This window comes from Pantherophis guttatus, chromosome 1 (genome assembly GCF_059756535.1).
Source record: "Pantherophis guttatus breed Tessera chromosome 1, ASM5975653v1, whole genome shotgun sequence".
Classification (NCBI taxonomy): Eukaryota; Metazoa; Chordata; class Lepidosauria; order Squamata; family Colubridae; genus Pantherophis; species Pantherophis guttatus.
The window spans coordinates 346,810,109-346,835,484 of record NC_142063.1 but is presented as its reverse complement, the minus strand read 5'-3'; the positions used below and the strand labels follow the sequence as shown (position 1 = coordinate 346,835,484).

Genomic DNA, 25,376 nt, shown 5'->3' with positions numbered 1-25,376 from the left:
GCCCCGGAAGGAGATGGGTTATGTCATCGCTCTGCGGGTTGGGGATGATGGGGATTCAAGCCATGGGGTTTGGGAAGGGGGCCCTCTCGAGGGCATCGGGCCGAGCCCAGAGGCCGGGGAATGGGAGGTGGGGGTGGGGGTGGGGGGTGGAGCGGTTGAAAGAAGCCTTCCCCCCCCCTCACCACCACCCACCCAAAGAATATTTGAATGTGCCGAAATGAAATAAATTCATTTTAGAATTAAAAGACAAAAGAGGATTCGTGATATTATGGGGGTTTTTGGGGAAAAGGGCATAGGTGGATAGACAGCAGAAACAAAAACAGGTAATATTCATAAGGAAGTTGAGAATGTGTATATATTTATATGTATATGCAAAAAATTAAAATCTCGGGTGTTTTCCCGCGTCATATTAAATAAGTTAGTTTAAATGTTTAAAATTCTGGTTAAAATCCTAGCTTTTAACCAGAATTTTAAACCTTTTAACTAACTTATTTAATATGATGCGGGAAAACACCCGATATTTTAATTGTTTGCATATACACACCTGCAAAAACGTAAGAAGACGTATATGTATATATGTATATGTGTGTATATATATATATATATATATATATATATATATATATATATATATGTATATAATGTACATTTTATGTGAACTGTTAAATCCAAAGTATATAAAAATGACATTGTCTGTTTGAATATATATTAGTTTTGGAAAATAGAATAGAATAGATAGGGATAGGGATAGGGATAGGGATAGGGATAGAAACAGTGGTGGGATTCAAGTAATTTAACAACTGGTTCTCTGCCCTAATGATTTCTTCCAACAACCAGTTCACCAAACTGCTCAGAAAGTTAACAACCGGTTCTCCCGAAGTGGTGCGAACTGGCTGAATCCCACCACTGGATAGAAATAGAAATAGAAATAATAGAAATAGAAATAGAAATAGAAATAAATAGAAATAATAGAAATAGAAATAGAAATAATAGTAGAAGTAGAAGTAGAAGTAAAGAAGTAGAAATAATAGAAATAGAAATAGAAATAATAGAAATAGAAATAGAATAACAGAGTTGGAAGGGACCTTGGAGGTCTTCTAGTCCAACCCCCTGCTTAGGCAGGAAACCCTATATACTATTTCAGACAAATGGATATCTAATCTCTTCTTAAAAACTTCCAGTGTTGGAGCATTCACAACTTCTGCAGGGAAATTGTTCCACTTATTAATTGTTCTGACTGTCAGGAAATTTCTCCTTATTTCTAAGTTGCTTCTCTCCTAGATTAGTTTCCATCTGTTGCTTCTTGTTCTTCCTTCTGGTGCTTTGGAGAATAGCTTGACTCCCTCCTCTTCTTTGTGGCAGCCCCTGAGATACTGGAACACTGCTATCATGTCTCCCCTAAAAAAAGAAAACTACAATAAAAATTATTTTAAAAAAAGAGAAAAGAAAAGAAAGAAGCTTTCCCCCCCACCAACCCTAAAATCCTCTGGGGGAGGAGTGTCAATGGTGGAGGCTGGAGAAAAGAGGCGTCTTTGGAGGGCAAATTTCCGGGCTCTTTTGGGGCTGGGGGGGAGGGGAGTCTCTGGGCTGGGGAGGGGGGGTCTCCAGAAGTGCCTGGCCGACGTTGGGCCAACCTCCCAAGGGAGGAACAGCGTCAGCTCCCACCTGAAGAGAAAAAAAACAACCTGGGAGCTCTGAGATAGACTGCTCCTGGACATGGAGGTTTTTCTCAGCCAAAGCGCTGCTGGAAGAGGCAGCCCGGTGAAACTTGTCTTGCAAGAATTTTTAGAATAGAAAAATAGAATTTTTTTTTTAATGGCCAAGTGTGATGGGACACACAAGGAATTTGTCTTGGTGCCTATGCTCTCAGTGTACATAAGGAAAATAAAATACATTCATCAAGAAACATAAGGTACAACACTTAATGATAGTCATAGGGTACAAATAAGCAATCAGGAAACAATATAAATCGTAAGAATACCAGCAACAAGGTTATAGTTATGCAGTCATAAGTGGGAGGAGATGGGTGATGGGAACGATGACAAGATTAATAGTAGTGCAGACTTAGTGAATACTTTGACAGTGTTGAGGGAATTATTTATTTAGCAGAGTGATGGTGTTCGGGAAAAAACTGTCCTTGTGTCTAGTTGTTCTGGGGTGCAGTGCTCTATAGCGTCGTTTTGAGGGTAGGAGTTGAAACAGTTTATATCCAGGATGCGAGGGGTCTGTAGATATTTTCCCAGCCCTCTTTTTGACTCATGCAGTATACAGGTCCTCCATGGAAGGCAGGTTGGCAGCCATGGTTTTCTCTGCAGTTCTAATGATCCTCTGAAGTCTGGGTCTGCCTTGTTGGGTTGCAGAAGAGGTTCTCCTCAGCCCGAGCACTGCTGTAAGAGGCAGCCCGGTGAAACTTGTCTTGCAAGAATTGAAGGATGAACCATACTCCGGGAGCAGGAGAGCATCTGCCGATTTCCATAAGGAATCGAGCCAGGGGAGGGGATCCCGGGGTGCAAAAAAAGGACAGTTCGGATAGATCTAAGAACTTCTCTCCTTCCTCAGAAGACGGATCCCACAAGAGATTCTCGTATTGTGCAAATTGGGAGGTCGGCTTTACACAACTGGGTGTTTAGATAGGCACCCACACGCTTCATCCAGGTGTTTCTTAAGTTCTCTTGGCAACTTTATGATATGTGGACTTCAATTCCCATAATTCCCCAGTCATCAACGCCCATGCATCTGAAAGCATGCTGCCTGGGGAATTCTGGGAGTGGAAATCCACCCCTCTTAAAGCAGGCTGGCTGGGGAATTCTGGGAGTGGAAGTCCACCCCTCTTAAAGCAGGCTGGCTGGGGAATTCTGGGAGTGGAAGTCCACCCCTCTTAAAGCAGGCTGGCTGGGGAATTCTGGGAGTGGAAGTTCACCCCTCTTAAAGCATGTTGGCTTGGGAATTCTGGGAGTGGAAGTCCACCCTTCTTAAAACAAGCTGGCTGGGGAATTCTGGGAGTGGAAGTCCACCCCTCTTAAAACAAGCTGGCTGGGGAATTCTGGGAGTGGAAGTCCACCTTTCTTAAAGCGTGTTGGCTTGGGAATTCTGGGAGTGGAAGTCCATCCCTCTTAAAGCAGGCTGGCTGTGGGATTCTGGGAGTTGGAGCCCACCCCTCTTAAAACATGCAGGCTTGGGAATTCTGGGAGTGGAAGTCCACCCCTCTTAAAACATGCAGGCTTGGGAATTCTGGAAGTGGAAGTCCACCCCTCTTAAAGCAGGCTGGCTGGGGGATTCTGGGAGTTGAAGCCCACCCCTCTTAAAGTTGCCGACTTTGATAAACCCCGTGTTGATCCAACATTACCGAAGGCACACCTCTATCTTTAGAAGATATCCTCAGTTGCACAAAGTGAACTCCAGAAAAATGCAAGTCGAAGAATTTTCCCGATTGCTCAGTTGCTGCCAGTTTTGCAAAGATTTCCCCTTCGGATGTAGGAACAAGTCAGGCTGTGCAAACGCTTTAGATCCGGATTGCTTTCCTTTCTTAGATACTCCGGTTTCTTTTATTGTAAACTTGGCCTGCTGGGGGGTACTCTGGGAGTTGGAAGTTCACAGGCCCTTAAATTGGACCAAGCTGGACACCCCTGATTTAAGAGTCTCCCAACGGTCGTTTTCAACCAGGTTGTTGGTGAATTTGCAGGATCGGAAGAAAGCAGCGAAGCATTGCCGTTTTTTGCTCCTTACTCTTTTGGCAGATCTAAGGAAGCAGGCCCGGCAGCTGGAAAACGAACTGGACCTCAAGCTGGTTTCCTTCAGTAAATTGTGCACCAGCTACAGCCACGGCAGCTCTCGCGATGGACGATGCGACAGGTATAGGTACTATCACGCTGCTACTTCATTCGATTTTTTCATTGCAATGGTCAGCTTGTTTGTTTGCTCGTTTTTCCATGCTCGACAGCCCAACTTTCTCCATTTGCTTTCGTTTTTGCGCTTCTGGACGTCTGAAATTTTTTTTTAAATTTCAGGAATAAGGGAGTCCCGCTTGGGAAAGTCTTAGAACAGTGTTTCTCAACCTTGGAAGCTTGAAGATGGGTGGACTTCAACTCCCAGAATCCCCCAGCCAGCAGCGCTGGCTGGGGGATTCTGGGAGTTGAAGTCCACCCATCTTCAAGCTTCCAAGGTTGAGAAACACCGTCTTAGAACGTTTGAACAGGCAAGTCCGGAGGAGCAAGTACGGCCTTTCCTTTCCTCAATCCAGGCCTACATTTGCAGCCTATAAGCAACTATTTGTATTTATTTAAATGTATTAAATTTTGCAAATATTGGCAAGCGTGTGCTATACAGGCAGTCCTCGACTTAACGACCACAATTGAGCCCAAAATTTCTGTTGTTAAGTGAGAGATCGGTTAAGTGAGTTTTGCTCCATTTTACCACCTTTCTTGCCACAGTTGTTTAAGTGAATCGCCGCAGTTAATAAGTTAGTAACATGGTTATTAAGTGAATCTGGTTTCCCTGTTGATTTTGCTTGTCCAAAGACTAGAGTCCTTCGGAGAAGGGCGGTATAGAAATTCAATAAATAAATAAATAAATAAATAAATAAATAAATTGCAAAAGGGCATCATGTGACCCCAGGACACAGCGACGGTCATAAATATGAGTCAGTTGCCAAGCGTCCAAATTTTGATCACAGGACCACGTGGATGCTGGGAAAGGTAACTGTGAAAAAAACGGTGCTAAGTCACTTTATTCAGTGCCGTTGTAACTTTGAACGGTCACTAAATGGACTGTTGTAAGTCGAGGACTGCCTGTATTGAGGTGGCTTGGACCTCTGGCCAGTTTGAATACTTGAAATGAGTTAAAAGTGAAATGAGAGCCAGTTTGGTACAGTGGTTAAGGTGCCGATCTAGAAAGCAGGAGGTGATGAGTTCTAGTCCTTCCTTAGGCATGAAAACCAGTTAGGTGACCTTGGGCCAATCACTAGGAGACAATGAGTTCTAGTCCTGCATTAGTCATGAAAACCAGCTGGTCGACTTTCAGTCCATCTCTCTCTGAGCTGAACCCACTGTCAAGTTTCCGAAAGATGCCCTAATTAATTCATGAGCCATGATCCAAACTTCAAAGGAAATATAGTCATTTATTAGGAGCAACATTCCAGCAATACTGGGATGCAGTTAGGACCAATCCCACGTAGATTTACGTTCCCCTCTGACCCTGTCTCTCCCCTCCTCCCTGGCCATGTCATAAATCACATTCTCCAATTCACCACTTTGGCTGGCTGTGAAACCTAACACCCTCCTTCTGCTTGCGGTCAGGAAGAATGTATGGAATTCACTTCAGTTCTCCCTCCCTCCTGCTCATGGCAGGAGGTGAGGTGACATCCACCTCACAGGGTTGTTGTGGGGAAAATAGGAGGAGAAAGAGTCTTACATATTTTCGCAGCCTAGAATTACTTACGCAGTAATGAAGGTGGGATAAAACTCAAATTAATGTGAATGAAGATTTCCTACCATGTGTTAAAACTTTTAACGCTACCTCTGTGTGTTGTTCCTTGCTTAGCTCGGACACAACCCCTCTCCTGAACGGATCCAGCCAAGACCGCATGTTTGAAGCAATGGCTGTGGAAATTGAGCAACTCTTGGGGAAGGTAAGACAAGACGACGTTGTGGAGGCCAGCTCTGACTCCTGCTTAAAACGCTGAAGGTCTATGGAGGTTCTCAGTTACCTGGGTCATAGCTGTCCCAACTAGGAGAGCCGAAGAAGCTTCTTGGATGAGAAGTGAAATGTCTTCAAAAGAAAAAACCAGAAAGTCCAGTTGCCTCCTGAAAAAAGCACCTTTGAGACAGCCATGACCTGGATGACTGAGAATCTCTACAGACTTTTAGCCATATAATTTGGGATCAACCCCCTTTGAATGGTGTGGGAGTAGGAATGGATTTCAGGAGGAAAAAATGGCAGACTACAGGAACCATTTGCACCCCTCAGGTGACCCTGAGGACACAGGCAAACCTCCAAGCGGCCTCAACGACCCTCTAAAAAGGATGCAAATGACCAGCTTTGTCTGCAAGGAGCATCAATCCTTCCATTCCCCACCATCCAGTCAGAGCCGAAGAAGCTTCTGGGATGAGAAGCGAAACCTCTTCAAAAGAAAAAAACAAGGAAACCCAATTGCTTCCTGAAAAAAGCACCTTTGGGACAGTCATGACCTGGGTGATGGAGAATCTCCATAGATATTTAGCTATGCACTTTGGATGGTGCGGGAGTGGGAACGGATTTCCAGAAAAATTGCTGACTACAAGTACCATGTCCGCTTCAGTTTGAGATGCAGACAACGACGCAAACACATCCCCAACTGCCTGCGCCTGTCTTCCACCGTGAAGGGATGCAGGGTAGAAAACATCCTGCAGCCAAGAAGGCTCCACACCCATTTGCACCACTCAGGTGTCCCCGAGGACACAGGTAATCCTCCAAGCGGCCTCAAACGGCTCCCTAAAAAGGATGCGAATGACCAGCAAAACGCTAACACTGTAAACCACTCAAAGTACGTAAAGCGCTATAGGACGGTATATAAATCTAAGTGCTATTGCTATTTATTATTTATTTATTTACTTACTTACTTTTTTTTAATTTGATTTATATGCCGCCCTTCTCCGGAGACTCAGGGCAGCTTACAATGTGCTCAGCAATAGCCTTCATCCTTTTGTATATTTATACAAAGTCAGTTTATTGCCCCCACAACTGGGTCCTCAATTTACCTACCTTAGAAAGGATGGAAGGCTGAGTCAACCTTGAGCCTTGGCGAGATTCGAACCTGCAGTAATTGCAGGCAGCTGGTCTTAATAACCAGCTTAATAACAGGGTGCCTTATTGGTTCGATTTATATGCCACCCTTCTCCGGAGACTCAGGGCGGCTTAAAATGCGTTAAGCAATAGCCTTCATACTTTTGTATATACCTGCTTAGTAGGGCTTTTGGCCCCCGCCCCCCAAGCGGTGTTCTTTTTTTTAATACAAAGTCAGCTTATTGCCCCCACAATCCGGGTCCTCATTTTACCTACCTCGGAAGGATGGAAGGCTGAGTCAACCTTGAGCCTGGTGAGATTTGAACTCGCAGTAATTGCAGGCAGCTGGTGCTACTTAAGTGCTATTTAACAGCACTTTAGTCCACTGCACCACTAAGGCTATTAAAGGGATTAAAGTCGAGGAGTATAATAATCACTATTAAAGTCGAGGAGTATATCTAAATCAGCAATGTTCTATGTTGGATTGTGCCCAGTTTAACTGAAAGACACCAGAGTCATCAATGGGCTGGTACGACAACAACTGTTTTAAAGCAAGCATGTCCAACCGTGGCAATTTTTAAGACTTGTGGACTTCGACTCCCAGAATTCCCCAGCCAGACAGCATGGGGCAATATGAGTTTTTATTATCTATCTATTCTCCAAAGCCCTGGAAGGCAGGGCGAGAAGCAACAGATGGAAACTAATCAAGGAGTGAAGCAATCTAGAAGACATTTCTGAATTTCTCCAAGAGGCAGGAATTTAAAAAAAACAGTTAAAATTTTCGTTTCATTCGTTAAATGAAAAGAAGGACTGGGAGGGGACATGATGGCAGTCTTCCAATATTTGAGGGGCTGCCCCAAAGAAGAAGAGGGGGTCAACCTCTTCTCCAAAGCACCAGAAGGCAGGAGAAGAAACAACGGATGGAAACTGATCCAGGAGAGAAGCAACCTGGAATTAAGGAGAAGCTTCCTGATTTCTCCATGAGGCAGGAATAAAAAGACGGTTATAATATGCTCGTTAAATGAAAAGAAGGACAAGGGGGCACATGATAGCAGTATTCTAGTATTGGAGGGGCTGCCCTGAAGAAGAAGTGGTCAAATTATTCTCCAAAGCCCCAGAAGGCAGGACAAGAAGCAACAGATGGAAACTCACCAAGGAGAGAAGTGCGAAAAACGGTCATAAGTCACTCATTTTCAGTGATGTCGTAACTTCAAACGGTCACTAAGCAAACTGTTGTAAGTCGAGGACGACCTGTAATGCCGAAGGGTTGCTTGTATGGACATCTTATACTTAGGTAAGAAAAACCAAAAGTACACATTTAGACTGCGGGAAACCGGGCTTAATAGCAGTAACTGTGAAGAGGGATTTTGGAGTCTTAGTGGACAACCAACTAAATATGAGCTAGCAGTGTGTGGCGGCAGCCAAAAAAGCCAATGTAATCCTAAACTGCATTAACAGAAGGATACAATATAGATCAAGGGAGGTACTAATACCACTCTATAAAGCCTTAGTAAGGCCACACCTAGAGTCCTGCATCCAGTTTTGGTCACCACACTATAAAAAAGATGTTGCAACTCTGGAAAGAGTGCAGAGAAGAGCAAAAAGGACAAGGGACTGGAGTCTAAAACATACGATGGACGGTTGCAGGAACTGGGCCTGGCTGGTCTAGTGAAGAGAAGGACCAGGGGAGACAGGAGAGCATCTTCCAATATTTGAGGGGCTGCCCCAGAGAGGAGGAAGGGGGTCAGGCTATTCTCCAAAGCACCCGAAGGCCGGACAAGGAACAATGGATGGAAACTGACCAAGGAGAGATTCAACCTGGAAATAAGGAGGAATTTTCTGACAGTGAGAACAATCCACCCATGGAACAGAAGTTGCTTTCAGAAGTTGTGGGAGCTTCATCCCTGGAGGCTTTCAAGAAAAGGTTGGACTGCCATCAGTCAGAAATGGGGTAGGGTCTCCTGCTCGGGCGTAGGGTTGGACTAGATGACCTGCAAGGGTCCCTTCCAACTCTGTTAATCTGTTAATCTCAATATATTCAAGGCGTCGTGTCAAGTATGCTGCTTATTGAATTTTTTTATTTTTTTCTTACAGATCCATGAAAAACCTCTTGTCTCTCAAAGCCGCTAATGCTCTCCTCCTCTCTGTTGCAGCTGACGGCGGTCAACGACAAAATGGCGGAGTACACCAACAGCGCCGGCGTCCCCTCCCTCAACGCGGCTCTGATGCACACCCTGCAACGGCACAGAGACATCTTACAGGTAAGGCCGTAAGCGTGGGCTTCCCTCCCCTGTCTACAGGCAGTCCTCGGCTTACGACTGCCATTGAGCCGAACACGTCCGTTGCTTTAGCCAGACATTCATTCAGCGGGTTTGGCCACATTTTTTTATACCCTTTTTTTTCTGCCAGCGTTCTTAAGCGAATCCCTCCCGTTGTTAAGTTAGTCACACTTAACAAGTGAATCCGGCTTCCCTTTTCACTTTACCAGTCACAAGGGTCCCAAAAGTTGATCACGTGACCTCAGGGGACACTGCGACCGTCATAACTACGAGCCAGTTGCCAAGCATCCAGATTTTGATCAGTGGAATATGGGGATGTTGCAACGGTCGTAAGAGGAGCCTTTACTTTACTTTACTTTACTTTTACTTTTACTTTTACTTTTACTTTTACTTTTACTTTTACTTTACTTTACTTTACTTTTATTTGATTTATATACCGCCCTACTCCCGAAGGACTCAGGGCAGTGAACAGCCAACAATAAAATACATACATACAAAATTTAAAAGCAGAAATAAAATCGAATTAAATAGTTTGGCCCAGACAGATTTAAAACCCCAATCAATTTAAAACAAATTTAAACTTTGAATATTAAAAATACTAAAAAATATTTTGAAATATTAAAAATGTTTAAAAAGAGGGAGAAAGTTAGGCCAGGCCCGCCTGGTGAAATAAAAAGGTCTTGAGAGCGCGACGGAAGGATCCTCCGTATCTCCGGGGGGAGCGTGTTCCAGATCGTAGGTGCCCCCACAGAGAAGGCTCTCCCCCTGCGGGCCGCCAGTCGACATTGTTTGGCCGACGGCACCTGGAGGAGCCCCTCTCTATGGGAGCGTACCGGCCAGTGGGAGGCTATTGGTGGTAGTAGGCGGTCCCGCAAGTGGCGCAGCAGACTAATGCTACTGTTAAAGGTAGTATTTAGTATTTAGCTTCCAGCTGCCTGCAATTACTGCGAGTTCAATTCTCACCAGGCTCAAGGTCGACTCAGCCTTCCATCCTTTCTAAGGTGGGTAAATTGAGGACCCAGTTTGTGGGGGCAATAAGCTGACTTTGTATAAATGTACAAAAGGATGAAGGCTGTTGCTTAGCGCATTGTAAGCCGCCCTGAGTCTCCGGAGAAGGGCGGCATATAAATTAAAGCAAAAAAAAAAAAAAAAGTATGAAAAATTGCCCTAAGTCACTTTTTTCAGTGCCGTGGTAACTTCGAACAGTTGTAAGTCGAGGACTACCTGTACTGGCCGGGCCTTTTATAGTTAAATATTCCTGTGCACAAAGCCAAGGAACGGTCTCCCCCACCCCCCACCCCTCCCTCATCTTAAAAAAAATTAAACAATTTGGAAAAAAAAATTGTTGCAAGGTTCCTTTCCTTCCCATCTGGATCAATTTTAACTCAATTTCAGCGTTAATGTTTATTACGGGAATTCTGGGAGTTGAAGTCCACAAGTATTAAAAAGTTTCTACTGTAAGGATCTGCCTCAACTTCTCTCCCAAGAAAGCAAAACTCTGGAAATCAGCCACATTTCAAAACGAGCTTTCACTGGGAGAGAGTGATTGCAGAAAAAGTCAGGCGTGAAGCGTATATCGTGTTTCTCACAAAATAAGACCGAGTCTTTATTTTCTTTTAGACTTCAAAATAAGCACTTGGGCTTATTTTTGGGGCAGTCTTACTGTTTTGTTTTTGTTTTTTTTTATGTTAAAACAACAACCAAACATAAAACCATTATCATTCCAAACAATTACAGACAGTGTAATTAGTCTGCTGAGTTATCCAGTGAGCCTGGATAGCTCAGCAGACTAATGCATTGTAATTTAACTCCAGCTGCCTGCAATTACTGCAGGTTCGAATCTCGCCAAGGCTCAAGGTTGACTCAGCCTTCCATCCTTTCTAAGGTAGGTAAATTGAGGACCCAGTTTGTGGGGGCAATAAGCTGACTTTGTATAAATATACAAAAGGATGAAGGCTATTGCTTAACGCATTGTAAGCCGCCCTGAGTCTCCGGAGAAGGGCGGCATATAAATCAAATTAAAAAAAAAAAAAAAGTGTGTCAAATTGGTTAACATTCTTTTGTGCTTAATCCCATCTCCAAAGTACCAATATATAACAAAAGCTTATCACTCATAAAAAAAGAACTTCACATATTTTATCTTTACATCAACTTCATATTTCATATTTCATCTCCATGTTTTATTATCTATCGATTGATAAAACAAATCCCATATCAAATAATATTGTTTATCTTCCTGTTCTCTAATTTCAAATGTCAATTTACTCATTTCAGCACAGTCCCTCATTTTCTTAATAACTTCATCATCAGTAGGTGTCTTCTCTCCTTTCCAGTTTTTAGCAAATACAATTCTAGCCGCTGTTAAAACATTCACATTTAAGTATTACAATTCTCTATTATACGTCTCAGGTGAGATCCCTAATAAAAATATCTCTGGTTTAAAGTCAGTATGTCTCTTTATCATTTTTTCCAACCATGTGTGTATCTTAGTCCAATATCTTTTAGCTTCTACACATGTCCACCACATATGGTAATATGATCCTGGAGTCTGATGACACTTCCAACATTTCTCCGATTTATTCTTGAACATTCTGGCTATCCCCGTCGGGGGTAGGTGCCACCTGTAAAACATCTTATACAAATTCTCCTTACATGCTGTGGACATTGTCATTTTATAATTTTGCGACCACAATTTTTGCCCGTTCAGAATGGAGGCTTTTTTTAAAATTTGATTTATATGCCGCCCTTCTCCGGAGACTCAGGGCAGCTTACAATGCGCTAAGCAATAGCCTTCATTCTTTTGTATATTTTATACAAAGTCAGCTTATTGCCCCCACAATCCGGGTCCTCATTTTACCTACCTTAGAAAGGATCTAAGGCTGAGTCAACCTTGAGCCTGGTGAGATTCGAACCTGCAGTAATTGCAGGCAGCTGGTGTTAATAACAGGGTGCTTTAGACCACTGTACTACCAAGGCTCTCTTTTTGGCGAACGGGAGGAAAATGGGGAGGGGTTTTTTCCTGCCTGCCATCCTTTCCCTCCGTCTGTGCTGAGCTTGAGGAGTGGATGACAGGCAGGAAAATTCTTTCGCCAAAATGCCTCCCGCGAGCCTCGCCCAGAAAGAGGAGGGCAAAAGTGATATTTGCGTTGCCCCAAGGGGCCAGCGGGCTGCAGCTACAGCCGGACAGTTGCCCCCCCCCCCCCCCCCCGGTGCTTCTGCGCCACCACTCGTGCTGGCAAGATTGGACACGTCTGTTTTAGGCTCTCTTGACCTCCCTTTTAAAGGACAGGAACAATATTTGGACTTTAACTCGGCTTAGGTTGATGGTTGGAGGCCGCAAATTCTCTTCTAAGCTCCTAGTCCTCAAGCAGTTGGAATCATTTCTTTTTTTCTTTTTTTTTTCTTCTTCCCATGACAGGACTACACCCACGAATTCCACAAAACCAAAACCAACTTCATGGCCGTGCGGGAAAGAGAGAACCTGATGGGCTCGGTCCGGAAAGATATTGAGTAAGTTGTTAATTGTTTTCGCAATATTATTACGATTACAGGTCGTCCTCGACGTACAACTGTTTGTTTAGTGACCGTTCGAAGTTACAACGGCACCGGGGGAAAAAGTGACACGGTTGTTTTTCACCCTTCCATTTTGTGAAGTGAGCTTTTGCCCTATTTTACGACCTTTCTCGCCACCGTTGTTAAGTGAATCACCACAGTTGTTCAGTTAGTGATACGGTCGTGAAATGAATCTGGCCTCCCCACGGACTTCGTTTGTCAGAAGGTCGCAAAAGGGGATCACGTGACACGCTCCCCCGCCCCCCCCAGGGACACTTCAACCGTCATAAATATGAGTCCGTTTCCGTCTGAATGTTGATCAGTGTGAAAATGGTTGTAAGTGTGAAAAACGATTGTTAGGTCCCTTTTTTCACTATCTCCGTAACTTCCAACGGTCGCTAAAGGAACGGTTGTAAGCAGGGTGGATGAATATCAATGATTTTTTTAAAAAATTTTTTAAAAAATCAGATTTTTTTTATTTAGATCGGATTTTTTTGATTTTTATCGAATTTATTTTAATAAAAAACTTTTGGGGTAAAAATCTATCGTTAAGATAGTTTTCTATGTAAGATACATAAATAATTTAGTTTATTCAGCATGAAATGGAGCTTAGTTACGTAGCAGGAGGCTGTATATTCTGCAACACTGGGACTATCGGTGAGTCAACGGTGGGTCAAAGGAGGAGCAGAGATGACAGTTGCTCTTTAAAAATTATGATTTCAATCGAGTGGATTTAAATCAAGCCTTTTTACTAGGGATTTAAATCCACTCGATTTAAATCAAATCCACCCTGGTTGTAAGTCAGTGCCTTTGGATTTGGGACTTCTGTCTGCAGGCCTCTGCAGTCTCTCTGAAGCTGTTAATAAAAATAATTGACTTGCAGTATGGTGCTATTTACTCAGCTCTGAACCCTGAACTTCAAATAACACCATATATTCCTTGGAGACTTTGAACTTCGCACACTCCCAAAAACAACAGGGTGTGGTCTTGTTATAAACAACTCTGTGTGTGTGTGTGAGAGAGAGAGAGAGAGAGATGTGTTTATTTGCCCACAACGTGAAGGATTGCAAATTTGGTCTTGTGTTCAATGCAGGGAGTTCTCGACTTACGAACGGTCGCTTAACGACTGTTCAAAGTTACGATACCCCCAAAGCTACTTAATCATCTGCTTTCAAAGTTAGCAATGGCCGCAAAAACACACATACACACAAGAGGCCGAAATGGATTAGAAAAGTAATATTCTAAACAAAGCAGTTAGAGCAGTGGTGGGTTTCAAATTTTTTTACTACCGGTTCTGTGGGCGTGGCTTGGTGGGCATGGCAGGGGAAGGATACTGCAAAATCTCCATTCCCTCCCCAATCCAGGGGAAGGATACTGTAAAATCTCCATTCCCTCCCCAATCCAGGGGAAGGATACTGTAAAATCTCCATTCCCTCCCCAATCCGGGGGAAGGATACTGTAAAATCTCCATTCCCACCCCACTGCAGGGGAAGGATATTGCAAAATCTCCATTCCCTCCTCAATCCAGGGGAAGGATACTGTAAAATCCCCATTTCCTCCCCAATCCAGGGGAAGGATACTATAAAATCTCCATTTCCTCCCCACTGCAGGGGAAGGATACTGTAAAATCTCCATTCCCTCCCAATCAGCTGGGACTCGGGAGGCAGAGAATAGATGCGGGGGCAAGGCCAGTCAGAATTTTTACTACCGGTTCTCCGAACTACTCAAAATTTCCGCTACCGGTTCTCCAGAACTGCTCAGAACCTGCTGAAACCCACCTCTGAGTTAGACTGAGAATTGTCCAATTATTTCGGTGGGGGGGGTGTTTCTCGTAAGTCAGGAGTGGGCAACTGCGGTCCCTTTAAGACCGGTGGACTTCAACTCCCAGAATTCCTGAGCCAGCCATATTGGCTGGCTCAGGAATTCTGGGAGTTGAAGTCCTCCGGTCGTAAAGGGGTCACCGTTGCTCACCTCTGCCTATAAATCATCATTATTTAAAAATCTGAATTCTCTTTTTCATTTTTTTTCTTCCCACCTTTCAGGTCGTACAAAAGCGGTTGTGGGGTCAACAACAGGCGAACAGAACTTTTCTTGAAGGAGAACGAACACCTCCGAAAGTAAGTCACCGTCCCGCTCTGGGTCTTTTTCTCCCGTGAGCCGCCAGTATCCCTTCTTGCTAAATTCGTCGTTTCCTAATTTGTATTTATTGATTTCGTCTGTATCCCCCGCCTTTATTATTTTTTTACCGATAACTCTCAACATACTGATTTTTAGGTTGGCTTTTTTTCAAAAGGCAATTGGACTTTCTTTGTTTTTTTTCCTTTGAAGAGGTCTCGCTTCTCATCCAAGGAGCTGCTTCAGTTCTGACCGAATAACGGAGGGATTTATATTCTGTGCAGTCCTCTGGTCGTTAGTGCTCTCTCTGAGAGTTATTGTTGCCGCTTGGAGGTTTATATCCTCCCCCTCCGGGTAACCTGAATAGTGCGTTTGGGAGCAACTTTGGAAGCCGGATTTGTTAAGTGAATTTTGTCCCATTTTACGACCCGTCTTGCCACCGCTGTTAAGTGAATCGCTGCAGTTGTTCAGGTAGCAACCCGGTTGTTAAGCGAGTCTGGCTTCCCTCGCTGAAGGGGATCTCGGGACGCTGCAACCGTCATAAATATGAGTCAGTTGGGACCCCAAGTCACTTTTTCCCAGTGCTGTTGTAACTTCGGACGGTCACTGAATGAACTGTTGTAAGTCGAGGACTGCCAGTGTTCACCTTAGGTTCTATTTTTTCCAACTTAAATTTATGCTGGATTGTACATTGAACTCAGGTTACGTTTAAGAACCCTGGTTGATCCATCCTGGGTTTCTATCCTGGTTTAACAAAGCGGTTCCTTTCTGAGACAGCCGCAGCATCTCACCTCCAGGGGGCGCTCTTTCTTCAAGGATTGCCTCTTTTCGGGAAGTTGTCAAAAACATTTCGTTCCTTCCAAAGCCGTTTGTGGTCTTCTGTAATGAAGTGTGCGTAACATAAATTGGACGGTATATTTCCTTTTTTTTTTTATTTTTTATACCCCTGCTGCTGGTTGGAAGATAAGAGTGTAAATGGATGCTAAATCACAGCAGTCTCTCAGCGTGCCTTCGGGACTCTGCTAAAGCGGGGGAATAACAGAATAACCGAGTTGGAAGGGAGCTTAGAGGTCTTCTAGTCCAGCCCCCTGTCAGAATACAGAATAACCGAGTTGGAAGGGACCTTAGAGTCCCTCCTCTTCCTCCTCACAAACCCTCCTTCCTTCTAGCACTGATGATGTTCCTTAGTTGGGTCATATAATGTCTGCAAGAAAACCTCCCAGCTCAGAGAGCCACAGTCTGTCTGTCCTCCTTCTCCTTCTCCTTCTCTTCCTTCTCCTCCTCCTTCTCCTTTCTCCTTCTCCTTCTCCCTCTTCCTCTTCCTCCTCTCCTCCTCCTCCTCTACCTCCTCCTCTTCCCTTCTAGCACTGATGATGTTCCCTAGTTGGGTCATGAAATGCCTGCAAGAAAACCACCCAGCTCAGAGAGCCACAGTCTGTCTGTCCTCCTTCTCCTTCTCCTTCTCCTTCTCCTTCTCCTTCTCCTTCTCCTTTCTCCCTCTTCCTCTTCCTCCTCCTCCTCCTCCTCCTCCTCCTCCTCCTCCTCCTCCTCCTCCTCCTCCTCCTCCTCCTTTCTACCACTGATGATGTTCCCTAGTTGGGTCATGAAATGTCTGCAAGAAAAGCACCCAGCTCAGAGAGCCACAGTCTCCTCCTCCTCCTCCTCCTCCTCCTCCTCCTCCTCCTCCTCCTCCTCCTCCTCCTCCTCCTCCTCCTCCTCCTCCTCCTCCTCCTCCTCTTCTTCTTCTTCTTCTTCTCCTCCTCCTCCTCCTCCTCCTCCTTCTCCTCCTTCTTCTCCTCCTCCTCCTCTTCTTCCTCCCCCTCTTCTCCTCCTCCCTCCTCCTCCTCCCTTCTACCACTGATTATGTTCCCTAGTTGGGTTATGAAATGTCTGCAAGAAAAGCACCCAGCTCAGAGAGCCACAGTCTCCTCCTCCTCCTCCTCCTCCTCCTCCTCCTCCTCCTCCTCCTCCTCCTCCTCCTCCTCCTCCTCCTCCTCCTCCTCTTCTTCCTCCCCCTCTTCTCCTCCTCCTTCTCCTCCTTCTCCTCCCTTCTAGCACTGATGATGTTCCCTAGTTGAGTCATGAAATGTCTGCAAGAAAACTACTCAGCTCAGAGAGCCACAGTCCCTTCTCCTTCTCCTTCTCCTTCTCCTTCTCCTTCTCCTCCTTCTCCTTCTTCTTCTTCTCCTTCTCCTTCTCCTCCTCCTCCTCTTCCTCCCCCTCTCCTCCTTCTCCTCCTCCTCCTCCTCCTCCTTTCTAGCACTGATGATGTTCCCTAGTTGGGTCACGTAACGTTTGCAAGAAAACCACCCAGCTCAGAGCCACATCGTCATCGTCTTCCTCCTCCTCCTCTTCCTCCTCCTGAATTTGCAGATGCAGCTTCCTTCCAGAACACCACCTCTCTGCCAAAATACCGCGTTCATCTCGAAGGTCCATTAATCTTGATATCTTTGCAACCGAGGCACGCCAACACTTTCATCATAGGAAAAATAAAAATATTGGGGGCGTGGGGAACCTTGATAGATGGAAACTCTATTCCTTCCCTTCTAATAACGGCTTTTCCACCAACTGTTAATTGACTGGCCTTGTCAGAGGAGGCTGAACTTTCCCTGTGCAAAAAAAAGGGAAATTTTCCTTTCTTTTCCCGCTGGCCAAAAGATCTCCCTCTCGCTCGCTCGCTTTGGCTTGGAGTGAGATTGCTCAGCGGCTTTTAAGCCATAGCAACAAATAAGATTTTTTTTTTCCGGTCAGCATTCTGTTGGGTTTACCACCTTCCAACTCATATCTTTATTATTATTATTTTCTTTGATTTACACTTTGTGGCTTTAAAAAAAAAATAGCCTTTTTGTCCAAAATGACCACAGCAGCAGGAGAAGAATAAGGAAAAAAAAAAAAGAAGAAGATCAGGAACCATCCAGTTGTCCAGATCGTGTCCAATTCAGCCTCTGGAGTAGCCTTTGTCGTGCTTGGTTATTTGAAGAGGGGAGGACTTCCACTCCCAGAATTCCTTAGCCAGCTTGTTTTAAGATGGGAGGACTTCAACTCCCAGAATTCCCCAGCCAGCTTGTTTTAAGATGGGAAGACTTCAATTCCCAGAATTCCCCCAGCCAGCCTGCTTTAAGATGGGAGGACTTCAATTCCCAGGATTCCCCAGCCAGCTTGTTTTAAGAGGGGAAATCCACCCCTCTTAAAGCATGGCTGGCTGGGGAATTCTGGGAGTTGAAGTCCCCCCCTCTTCAAATAAACCCAGCTTGAGAAACACTGATCTAGAATGACAGCAAGGATTTTGCCTCCAAGTTTCAAGTATATTTTCCTCCAGATACGGCGTACAGGTCAATAAAGCCCAACGTTTCCGTTGTTAAGTGAGTTTCACCCCGTTTAACCGCCGTTCCTGCCACTATTATTATTATTTTTTCATATTTATACAGGTTTATTACACTTTTCCAACTCCCAAGTCTTTTTTTTTTTTATTATTATTAGATTTATATACCGCCCTACTCCCGAAGGACTCAGGGCGGTGAACAGGCACAAAATAAAATACATAAATACAAAAGTCTTCTCTCTTTGATATTTCCTTAGCTTTTGCACCTATCCTCTTGCCTCTCTTGTTCAGTGAATCACTGCCGTCGTTAAGTTAGTCACCTGGTTGTTAAGTGAATCCGGCTTCCCCACCATTGACTTATGGCTTCACAGAAGGTCGCAAAAGGGGATCACGTGACTCCGGGACGCTGCGACCGTCATAAATAGAGTCAGTTGCCAATCGTCTGAATTTTGATCATGTGACCCCGGGACGCTGCGACTGTCATAAATACAAGTCAAGTGCCAGTCGTCTGGATTTTGATCACGTGACTACGGGGAATGCTGTAACGGTTGTATGGACAACGGTCCTAAGTCACGTTTTTTTCAGTGTCGTCGTCACTTTGAACGGTCACTAAATGAACTGTCGTAAGTCGAGGACTAGCTATATCTGAAATAACTCCGCCATGCTATGGCTCGTAACGCTTTGATAGACGAATAATATTTGATTTGTTTAAATCTGTTCCAAGCCCCCCCCCCAAGGCTTTCCCCATGGCATCCTGTAATTTGTAGTTTTGGGGAAGGGTCACAAAATGAACTGTACAGGAAGTCCTTGACTTACAACGGTTCATTTAGCGACCGTTCAAAGTTACAACGGCGCTGGGGGGGAAAAATGCGACTGACGGTCATTTTTCACACTTGTCACGACCTTTTGCAGCTTCCCCTGCGTCACGTGATCCGGATTCAGGCGCTTGGGGGACTGACTCGCATTTATGACGGGCGCAGTGTCCAGGGGGTCCCGTGATCCCCTTTCGCGACCTCCTGACGAGGAAAAGTCAACGGGAAAGCCAGATTCACTTAACAACCGGGCTACCCACTTATCCCCTGCAGGGATTTCGCTTAACGAACTGCGACAAGGTCGTAAAAACGGGGCGAAACTCACTTAACCAATGTCTCACTTAACAACAGAAATTTTGAGCTCCCTTGTAGTCGTAAGTCAAGGACTCGCTGCATTTGTTTACACCCGTTAGGAACATGTCCTTTTTCTCAGGTTTTGTTGTTTGTTTTTTTTCCGATTGACTTTTCCCGTCCTTTTAATGAGCTCAGAGGCTGACTTCGCGGGAACCTTTTAATCGTTTCCCATCTGAGATATTAAAGCTCCCGCGTTTTCTGGGGGGTTTTATTTTTTTTAATTCCCTTTCTTTCCTCACCCGTAATGGCATTTATCACCTCTTCGCTCAGTCCGGATGGCACCTAACGGCGTTTTTTCCGCCGAGCGAATGTCTCTGCAATTTAAACCTCCCCGGAACGTTGAAAGGGAAAAGTTGACCTCGTCCATTAGCAAATTACCGGAATTCCTTCCGACAGATGTAGCTGGTGGTAATGCCTTTACATTTAATGCCCGGTGCTTTCTTTTTAAGTTCCGTTTTAGACCCGTTCCCTTGGGGGGAATGGGCTGTTATGGCGAGGGAGGGTCCCTCTCCGCGGGAACCGGTCTTCCGGAGAGGTAGACGATGCTTGTCGGAGTTGCGAGGGAGGCCATTGAGCGCGCTTGAGGAAGTCAGGAGGGACCAGCGGAGACCGAAACATGGAGATGGGTTGGAAAGAGCCTGGTGGGGGAGACCGGGGAAGGAGTCAAGCAGGGAAGGAGTCTGGAATCCTTACGGAGACACAAGAGCCCAAAGTCCCTTGAATGCCATTGAACCTTATGTAGCCTGGCCCAGATGCAAACTGCCAGTCTGGGAAGATTCTTGTACAGGTGGTCCTCGAGTTACGAACACAATCGAGCCCAAAATTTATGTTGCTAAGTGTTATGATTCACTTAACAACATCGGCCTTGCTGGTTCGGTAATGACTCGCCCAGCTGGCTGTTCTGGAACTTTCTTGCAGTCACCCCCCAGGAGAAGGGCTGACCGTAAACAGCCCTCTCATCCCCTTTGCACTCCATCGGTCATCTTGCCTAGCTTGCTTTCTTTCTTTCTTTCTTTCTTTCTTTCTTTCTTTCTTTCTTTCTTTCTTTCTTTCTTTCTTTCTTTCTTTCTTTCTTTCTTTCTTTCTTTCTTTCTTTCTTTCTTCCTTCCTTCCTTCCTTCCTTCCTTCCTTCCTTCCTTCCTTCCTTCCTTCCTTCCTTTCCTTTCCTTTCCTTTTTTTCTTTTTTTCTTTCTTTTTCTTCCTTCCTTCCTTTCATTTTTTTCTTTCTTTTTCTTTTTTCTTCTTTTCTTCCTTTCTTCCTTCCTTCCTGCCTTTCTTTTCTTTTTTGTCTCTCTTTTTCTTCCTTCCTTCCTTCCTTTCTTTTTTTCTTTCTTTCTTTTTTTCTTCCTTCCTTCCTTCCTTTTGTTTTTTTCTTCCTTTCTTCCTTCCTTTTGTTTTTTTCTTTCTTTCTTTTTCTTCCTTCCTTCCTTTCTTCCTTCCTTTCTCTCTCTCTTTCTCTCTCCTGTCTGTAAGCTAGCTATGTCTGTTTATCTGTCTGTTTGTGTATCAGTATCTCTCTCTCTCTCTCTCTCTCTCTCTCTCTCTCTCTCTCTCTCTCTCTTTTTGTCTGCCTCACCCGTGAGGGAGGGAGGGGCAGGATGCTTTAGGAGAGGGTCTTTCAAACGTGGCAACTGTGGAAATGTGTGGACTTCAACTTCCAGAATTCCCCAGGCAGCTGCTTTCTGCATCAGTTACAGTATTCTTATTTTTAGATGGATTTATTTATTTATTTATTTATTTATTTATTTATTTTGTCGCATTTCTATGCCGCCCCACTCCCGAGGGACTCTGGGCGGCTTACAACAGAGACGGATAAATGATTGACAGTTGATAGATTATAGATAAATAGCTGATATAGATAAGAGTGACAGGAAATAGGTTTATAGAAGATAGGTATAGAGCGATAGAAGATAGATAAATAGATGATTAATCAGTTAATGATACGAGATATAGATATATTGATTGATAGATGGATAGATAGATAGATAAAATAGATAAAGATAGAAAGGCAGACAGACCGAATAAGTTTATAAGTGATAGGTATAGATGATAGATAAATTAGAGAGTTAATCAGTTGACGGAGATATAGATGTATTTTATTTATTTATTTATTTTATTTTTATTTTTATTTGATTTATATGCCGCCCTTCTCCGGAGACTCAGGGCGATTTACAGTGCATTAAGCAATAGCCTTCATCCTTTTATACAAAGTCAGTTTATTGCCCCCACAAACTGGGTCCTCATTTGATAGATGATTGATAGATAGACAGAAAATAGATTTACAGATGATAGGTGTAGATTGATAAATGATAGATAAATAGATGAATGATTGATGATAGAGAGATATACTGGTAGATATATTGATTCATAGACGATAGATAGAGAGATACATACATACATACATAATCAAAACTAATACAGAAAAAAAGAGAGAAGGGAAAAAAAAGAGAAAAATAATCCAGTCCCCGAAGAAAAGATAAAAAGAAATATAAGCTTCCAATTTCCTTTGCAGCAATTACAATAATTGCAAACGAATAATTGCAAAGCTACCTCTTACCCCAGGATTACCAGGAAAACACCTTTCCCCCCCCCCGACTCCCGAGGCAGTGAGATGATTCTTTATTTTCCTGCTCCTTTTCTCTTCGTTTTCACAATATTAACTCAACCGCCCGAGCCAAGCCGCCCAGCCATCTGTTCACGCCTTTCCTGCCCAAACTCTTAAAACGTGGAATGGAAACGAACGTCGGCTCCTTGCCAAGGGATGGGCGACATTTTCCGGAAAAAGCGGAGACGGAAAAAACGAAAATACTGTCAACTTTGGGGTGGGATTCTGTTAATATTGGAAAAGCAGGAGAGAGCTGGACTTCACCATCTCCTTTTAACGACCCAGAATCGCTTGCAGGGTGGAATCTGGGCAACTGGAGCTGGGGGTTTACTGGCCGGATGCCTTTCCCTGTTGCCATTGCGGAGTTTTGTTCGGCAGATACTGTATATTCTCATCGTACCCAGAGAGAGAAATATCTGCCTCTACCTAGGATCAAACTCTCGACCCCAATTTTATGTTGACAGTTTGCGCGGGGAGAGAGGGATGAAAAAAAATTAACTCATTTTTTCTTTTTTCCTTTCAGCTCTGACCGGCTGATCGAAGAGACGATAAGGTAAGCCTGGCTTTCTTCGAAGGGATCCACCGGATCGCTTCAACTAGCCTCCACCCTGGGGGATCCTGGCATTGTCTCTATCTCCGTCCCTCCCCCTCTCCCTCTCCTTCACTCTCTCTCTCTCCTTCTCCCTCTCCCTCCTTCTCCCTCCCTATCCTTCTCTCCCTCCACCTCCCTCTCCTTCTCTCTCTCTTTCCCTCCCTCTCCCTCCCTCCCCCCTCCCTCTCCCTCTCTCTCTCCCTCTCTCTCTCTCTCTCTCTCACACACACACATACACACAGGAATTGGTTGGTTTTAATATCCCAGTATTAGAAGTCACACACACACACACACACACACACACACACACACACACACACACACACACAAACACACAGAGCTTTCTCCTGCCTTTTCAAATTCCCCAGAAGGCCTTCTGAAAGAATTAAGCCCTTATACAGGTAGTGCTCGACTTATGACCGTTCGTTTAGTGACCGTTCACTGAAAAAGTGACTTAGGTAAATTTTCACACTTACAACCGTTGCAGCATCTCCGTGGTGACGTGACCAAAAGTCCGACGCTCGGCAACTGACTCATATTTATGACGGTTGTGGTGTCCCGGGGGGTGTGTGTGTGTCTCGTGATCCCCTTTTGCGACCTTCAGACAAGGGGAAGCCAGATTCACTTAACAACCGGGTTACTAACTTAACCACTTCAGTGATTCACTTAACGACGGTGGCAAGAAAGGTCATTAAAAGGGGCAAAATTCACTTAACTGTCTCACTCAACGACAGAAATGTTGGGCTCCATTGTAGTCGTAAGGCGAGGACTGCCTGTATTGAGGAGCTAAGAAGTTTTATAAAGTGGGAAGGTCTTAGCTCCACAGTGTGTACAGGTAGTCCTCGACTTACGACCACAATGGAGCCCAACATTTCTGCTGCTAAGCAAGACGATTGTTAAGTGAGTTTTGCTCCATTTTACGACCTTTCTTGCCACCGTCGTTAAGTGAATCCCCGCAGCTGTTAAGTTTTGTCACACGGTTGTTCCGTGAGCCTGCCTTCCCCATTGACTTTGCTTGTCGGAAGGTTGCAAAAGAGGATCACCGCAACCGCCATAAGTACATGCCAGTTTCCAAGCCTCTGAATTTTACTCATGTGACCCCGGAGTGTGAAAAATAGTTCCTAATAGTCACATTTTTCATTCCCGTTCTAACTTTCATCTAACGGTCATTAAGGGAACCGTTGTAAATCGAGGACTCTCCCTCTCTCCCTCCCTCCCTCTCTCCCTCTCCCTCCCTCCCTCTCCCCCTCCCTGCCTCCCTCCCTCTCCTTCTCTCCCTCCCCCTCCCTCTCTCCCCCTCTCCCTCCCTCTCCCTCCCTCTCTCTCTCTCCCCCTCCCTCTCTCTCCCCCCCCTTCTCTCTCTCTCACACACACGCACTGTACTGAACTAAATAAGCTCCCACCCACCCCAAAAACCCCCCAGGACAGAAAAGGCTGGGAAGAGACTTTTGAAATGACTCCCGCTCTCTCTTTTCTTTTCTCCAGAGCCAGAGCCTGGGAGAGGATGGGTTTTGTGGTGGAGACCCATTTTGGATGTCTGTAATTTAGAGATCCTGAACAGCGGTGATTGGAAATTGCCTTTTGGAAAGCGGCACTTTCAATCTCTTTCCTTAATGGGGTCCGTTCGGCCTCTTTCTCCTTCCCAGCCTCATCTTGGCAGCCTGGAAGAAGGAAGGGTAGCGGCTTTCGGAGAGAGAGAGAATCTAAAATGTATTTAACATTAGCGCTTGGCTCAGGGCCTCGGATCCACGCTGCAGGCGGTGGCCACGGATCGATAAGGGACGCGACTGCTTGTCCTCGACTTACGACCACAACGGAACCCAGAATTTCCGTTGTTGGACAGTGGTCTACAGCGTTCTGCCTCACTTTACAACTAGAACTCAAGACTAGGAATCACCGTCTCCTGGTGATTGGCCCAAAGTCACCCAATTGGCTTTCATGGCTAAAGTGGGACTAGAACTCCCAGTCTCCTGGTGATTGGCCCAAAGTCACCCAGCCGGCTTTCATGGCTAAAGTGGGACTAGAACTCCCAGTCTCCTGGTGATTGGCCCAAAGTCACCCTGTTGGCTTTTGGGGCTAAGGCGGGACTAGAACTCACCGTCTCCTGATGATTGGCCCAAAGTCACCCAGCCGGCTTTTGGGGTTAAGGCGGGACTAGAATTCCCAGTCTCCTGGTCATTGGCCGAAAGTCACCCAGCTGGTTTTTGAGGTTAAGGCGGGACGAGAATTCCCAGTCTCCTGGTGATTGGCCCAAAGTCACCCTGTTGGCTTTCGGGGCTAAGGCGGGACTAGAACTCACCGTCTCCTGGTGATTGGACCAAAGTCACCCAGCCAGCTTTCATGGCTAAAGTGGGACTAGAACTCCCAGTCTCCTGGTGATTGGCCCAAAGTCACCCTGTTGGCTTTCGGGGCTAAGGCGGGACTAGAACTCACCGTCTCCTGGTGATTGGACCAAAGTCACCCAGCCAGCTTTCATGGCTAAAGTGGGACTAGAACTCCCAGTCTCCTGGTGATTGGCCCAAAGTCACCCTGTTGGCTTTTGGGGCTAAGGCGGGACTAGAACTCACCGTCTCCTGGTGATTGGACCAAAGTCACCCAGCCGGCTTTCATGGCTAAAGTGGGACTAGAACTCACCGTCTCCTGGTGATTGGCCCACTCAGCTGGCTTTCCTGCCTAAGGCAGGACTAGAACTCACCAATCCCTTAGTGATCGGCCCAAAGTTTGGAGATCCCTGCCATAAGGCATTGAAAAACCACAGGCGAAGCTATTAAGAGGCCGGCTTATTGGGTCCGTGTGAAAAAGAGATGCTCGATGACGCCATTTTTTTTTCTCGTGGGAATCCCTCCGAGTAGCACATTGTCCAAATTGGCTGGCAGGTTCCCCTCCCTCTCCATTAGAGCCCTTAAGAGTTTTCCCAGCACCGCCAAACCCTTTGCCTCCCTACCCACATCCGAAGCTGCTTCTTTTTTTTTCCTCCTCCTGCCCC

At 45.2% G+C, this 25,376-nt stretch overlaps 1 protein-coding gene across 2 annotated transcripts in view; it reads left to right on the top strand.

The window, feature by feature from the left end:
* The window catches only part of GOSR1 (golgi SNAP receptor complex member 1), a 31,603-nt gene that overhangs the window by 428 nt on the left and 5,799 nt on the right, over positions 1–25,376 (top strand). Inside the window, exons 2-7 of one of the 2 annotated variants that reach the window (XM_087890343.1) lie at positions 3,738–3,858; positions 5,539–5,626; positions 8,913–9,020; positions 12,457–12,548; positions 14,633–14,707; positions 22,322–22,351. In XM_087890343.1, coding sequence (XP_087746469.1) covers positions 3,738–3,858; positions 5,539–5,626; positions 8,913–9,020; positions 12,457–12,548; positions 14,633–14,707; positions 22,322–22,351 — 514 coding nt within the window. The remainder of the gene's footprint in view (positions 1–3,737; positions 3,859–5,538; positions 5,627–8,912; positions 9,021–12,456; positions 12,549–14,632; positions 14,708–22,321; positions 22,352–25,376) is intronic. The other variant, XM_087890345.1, reaches the window with a different exon arrangement.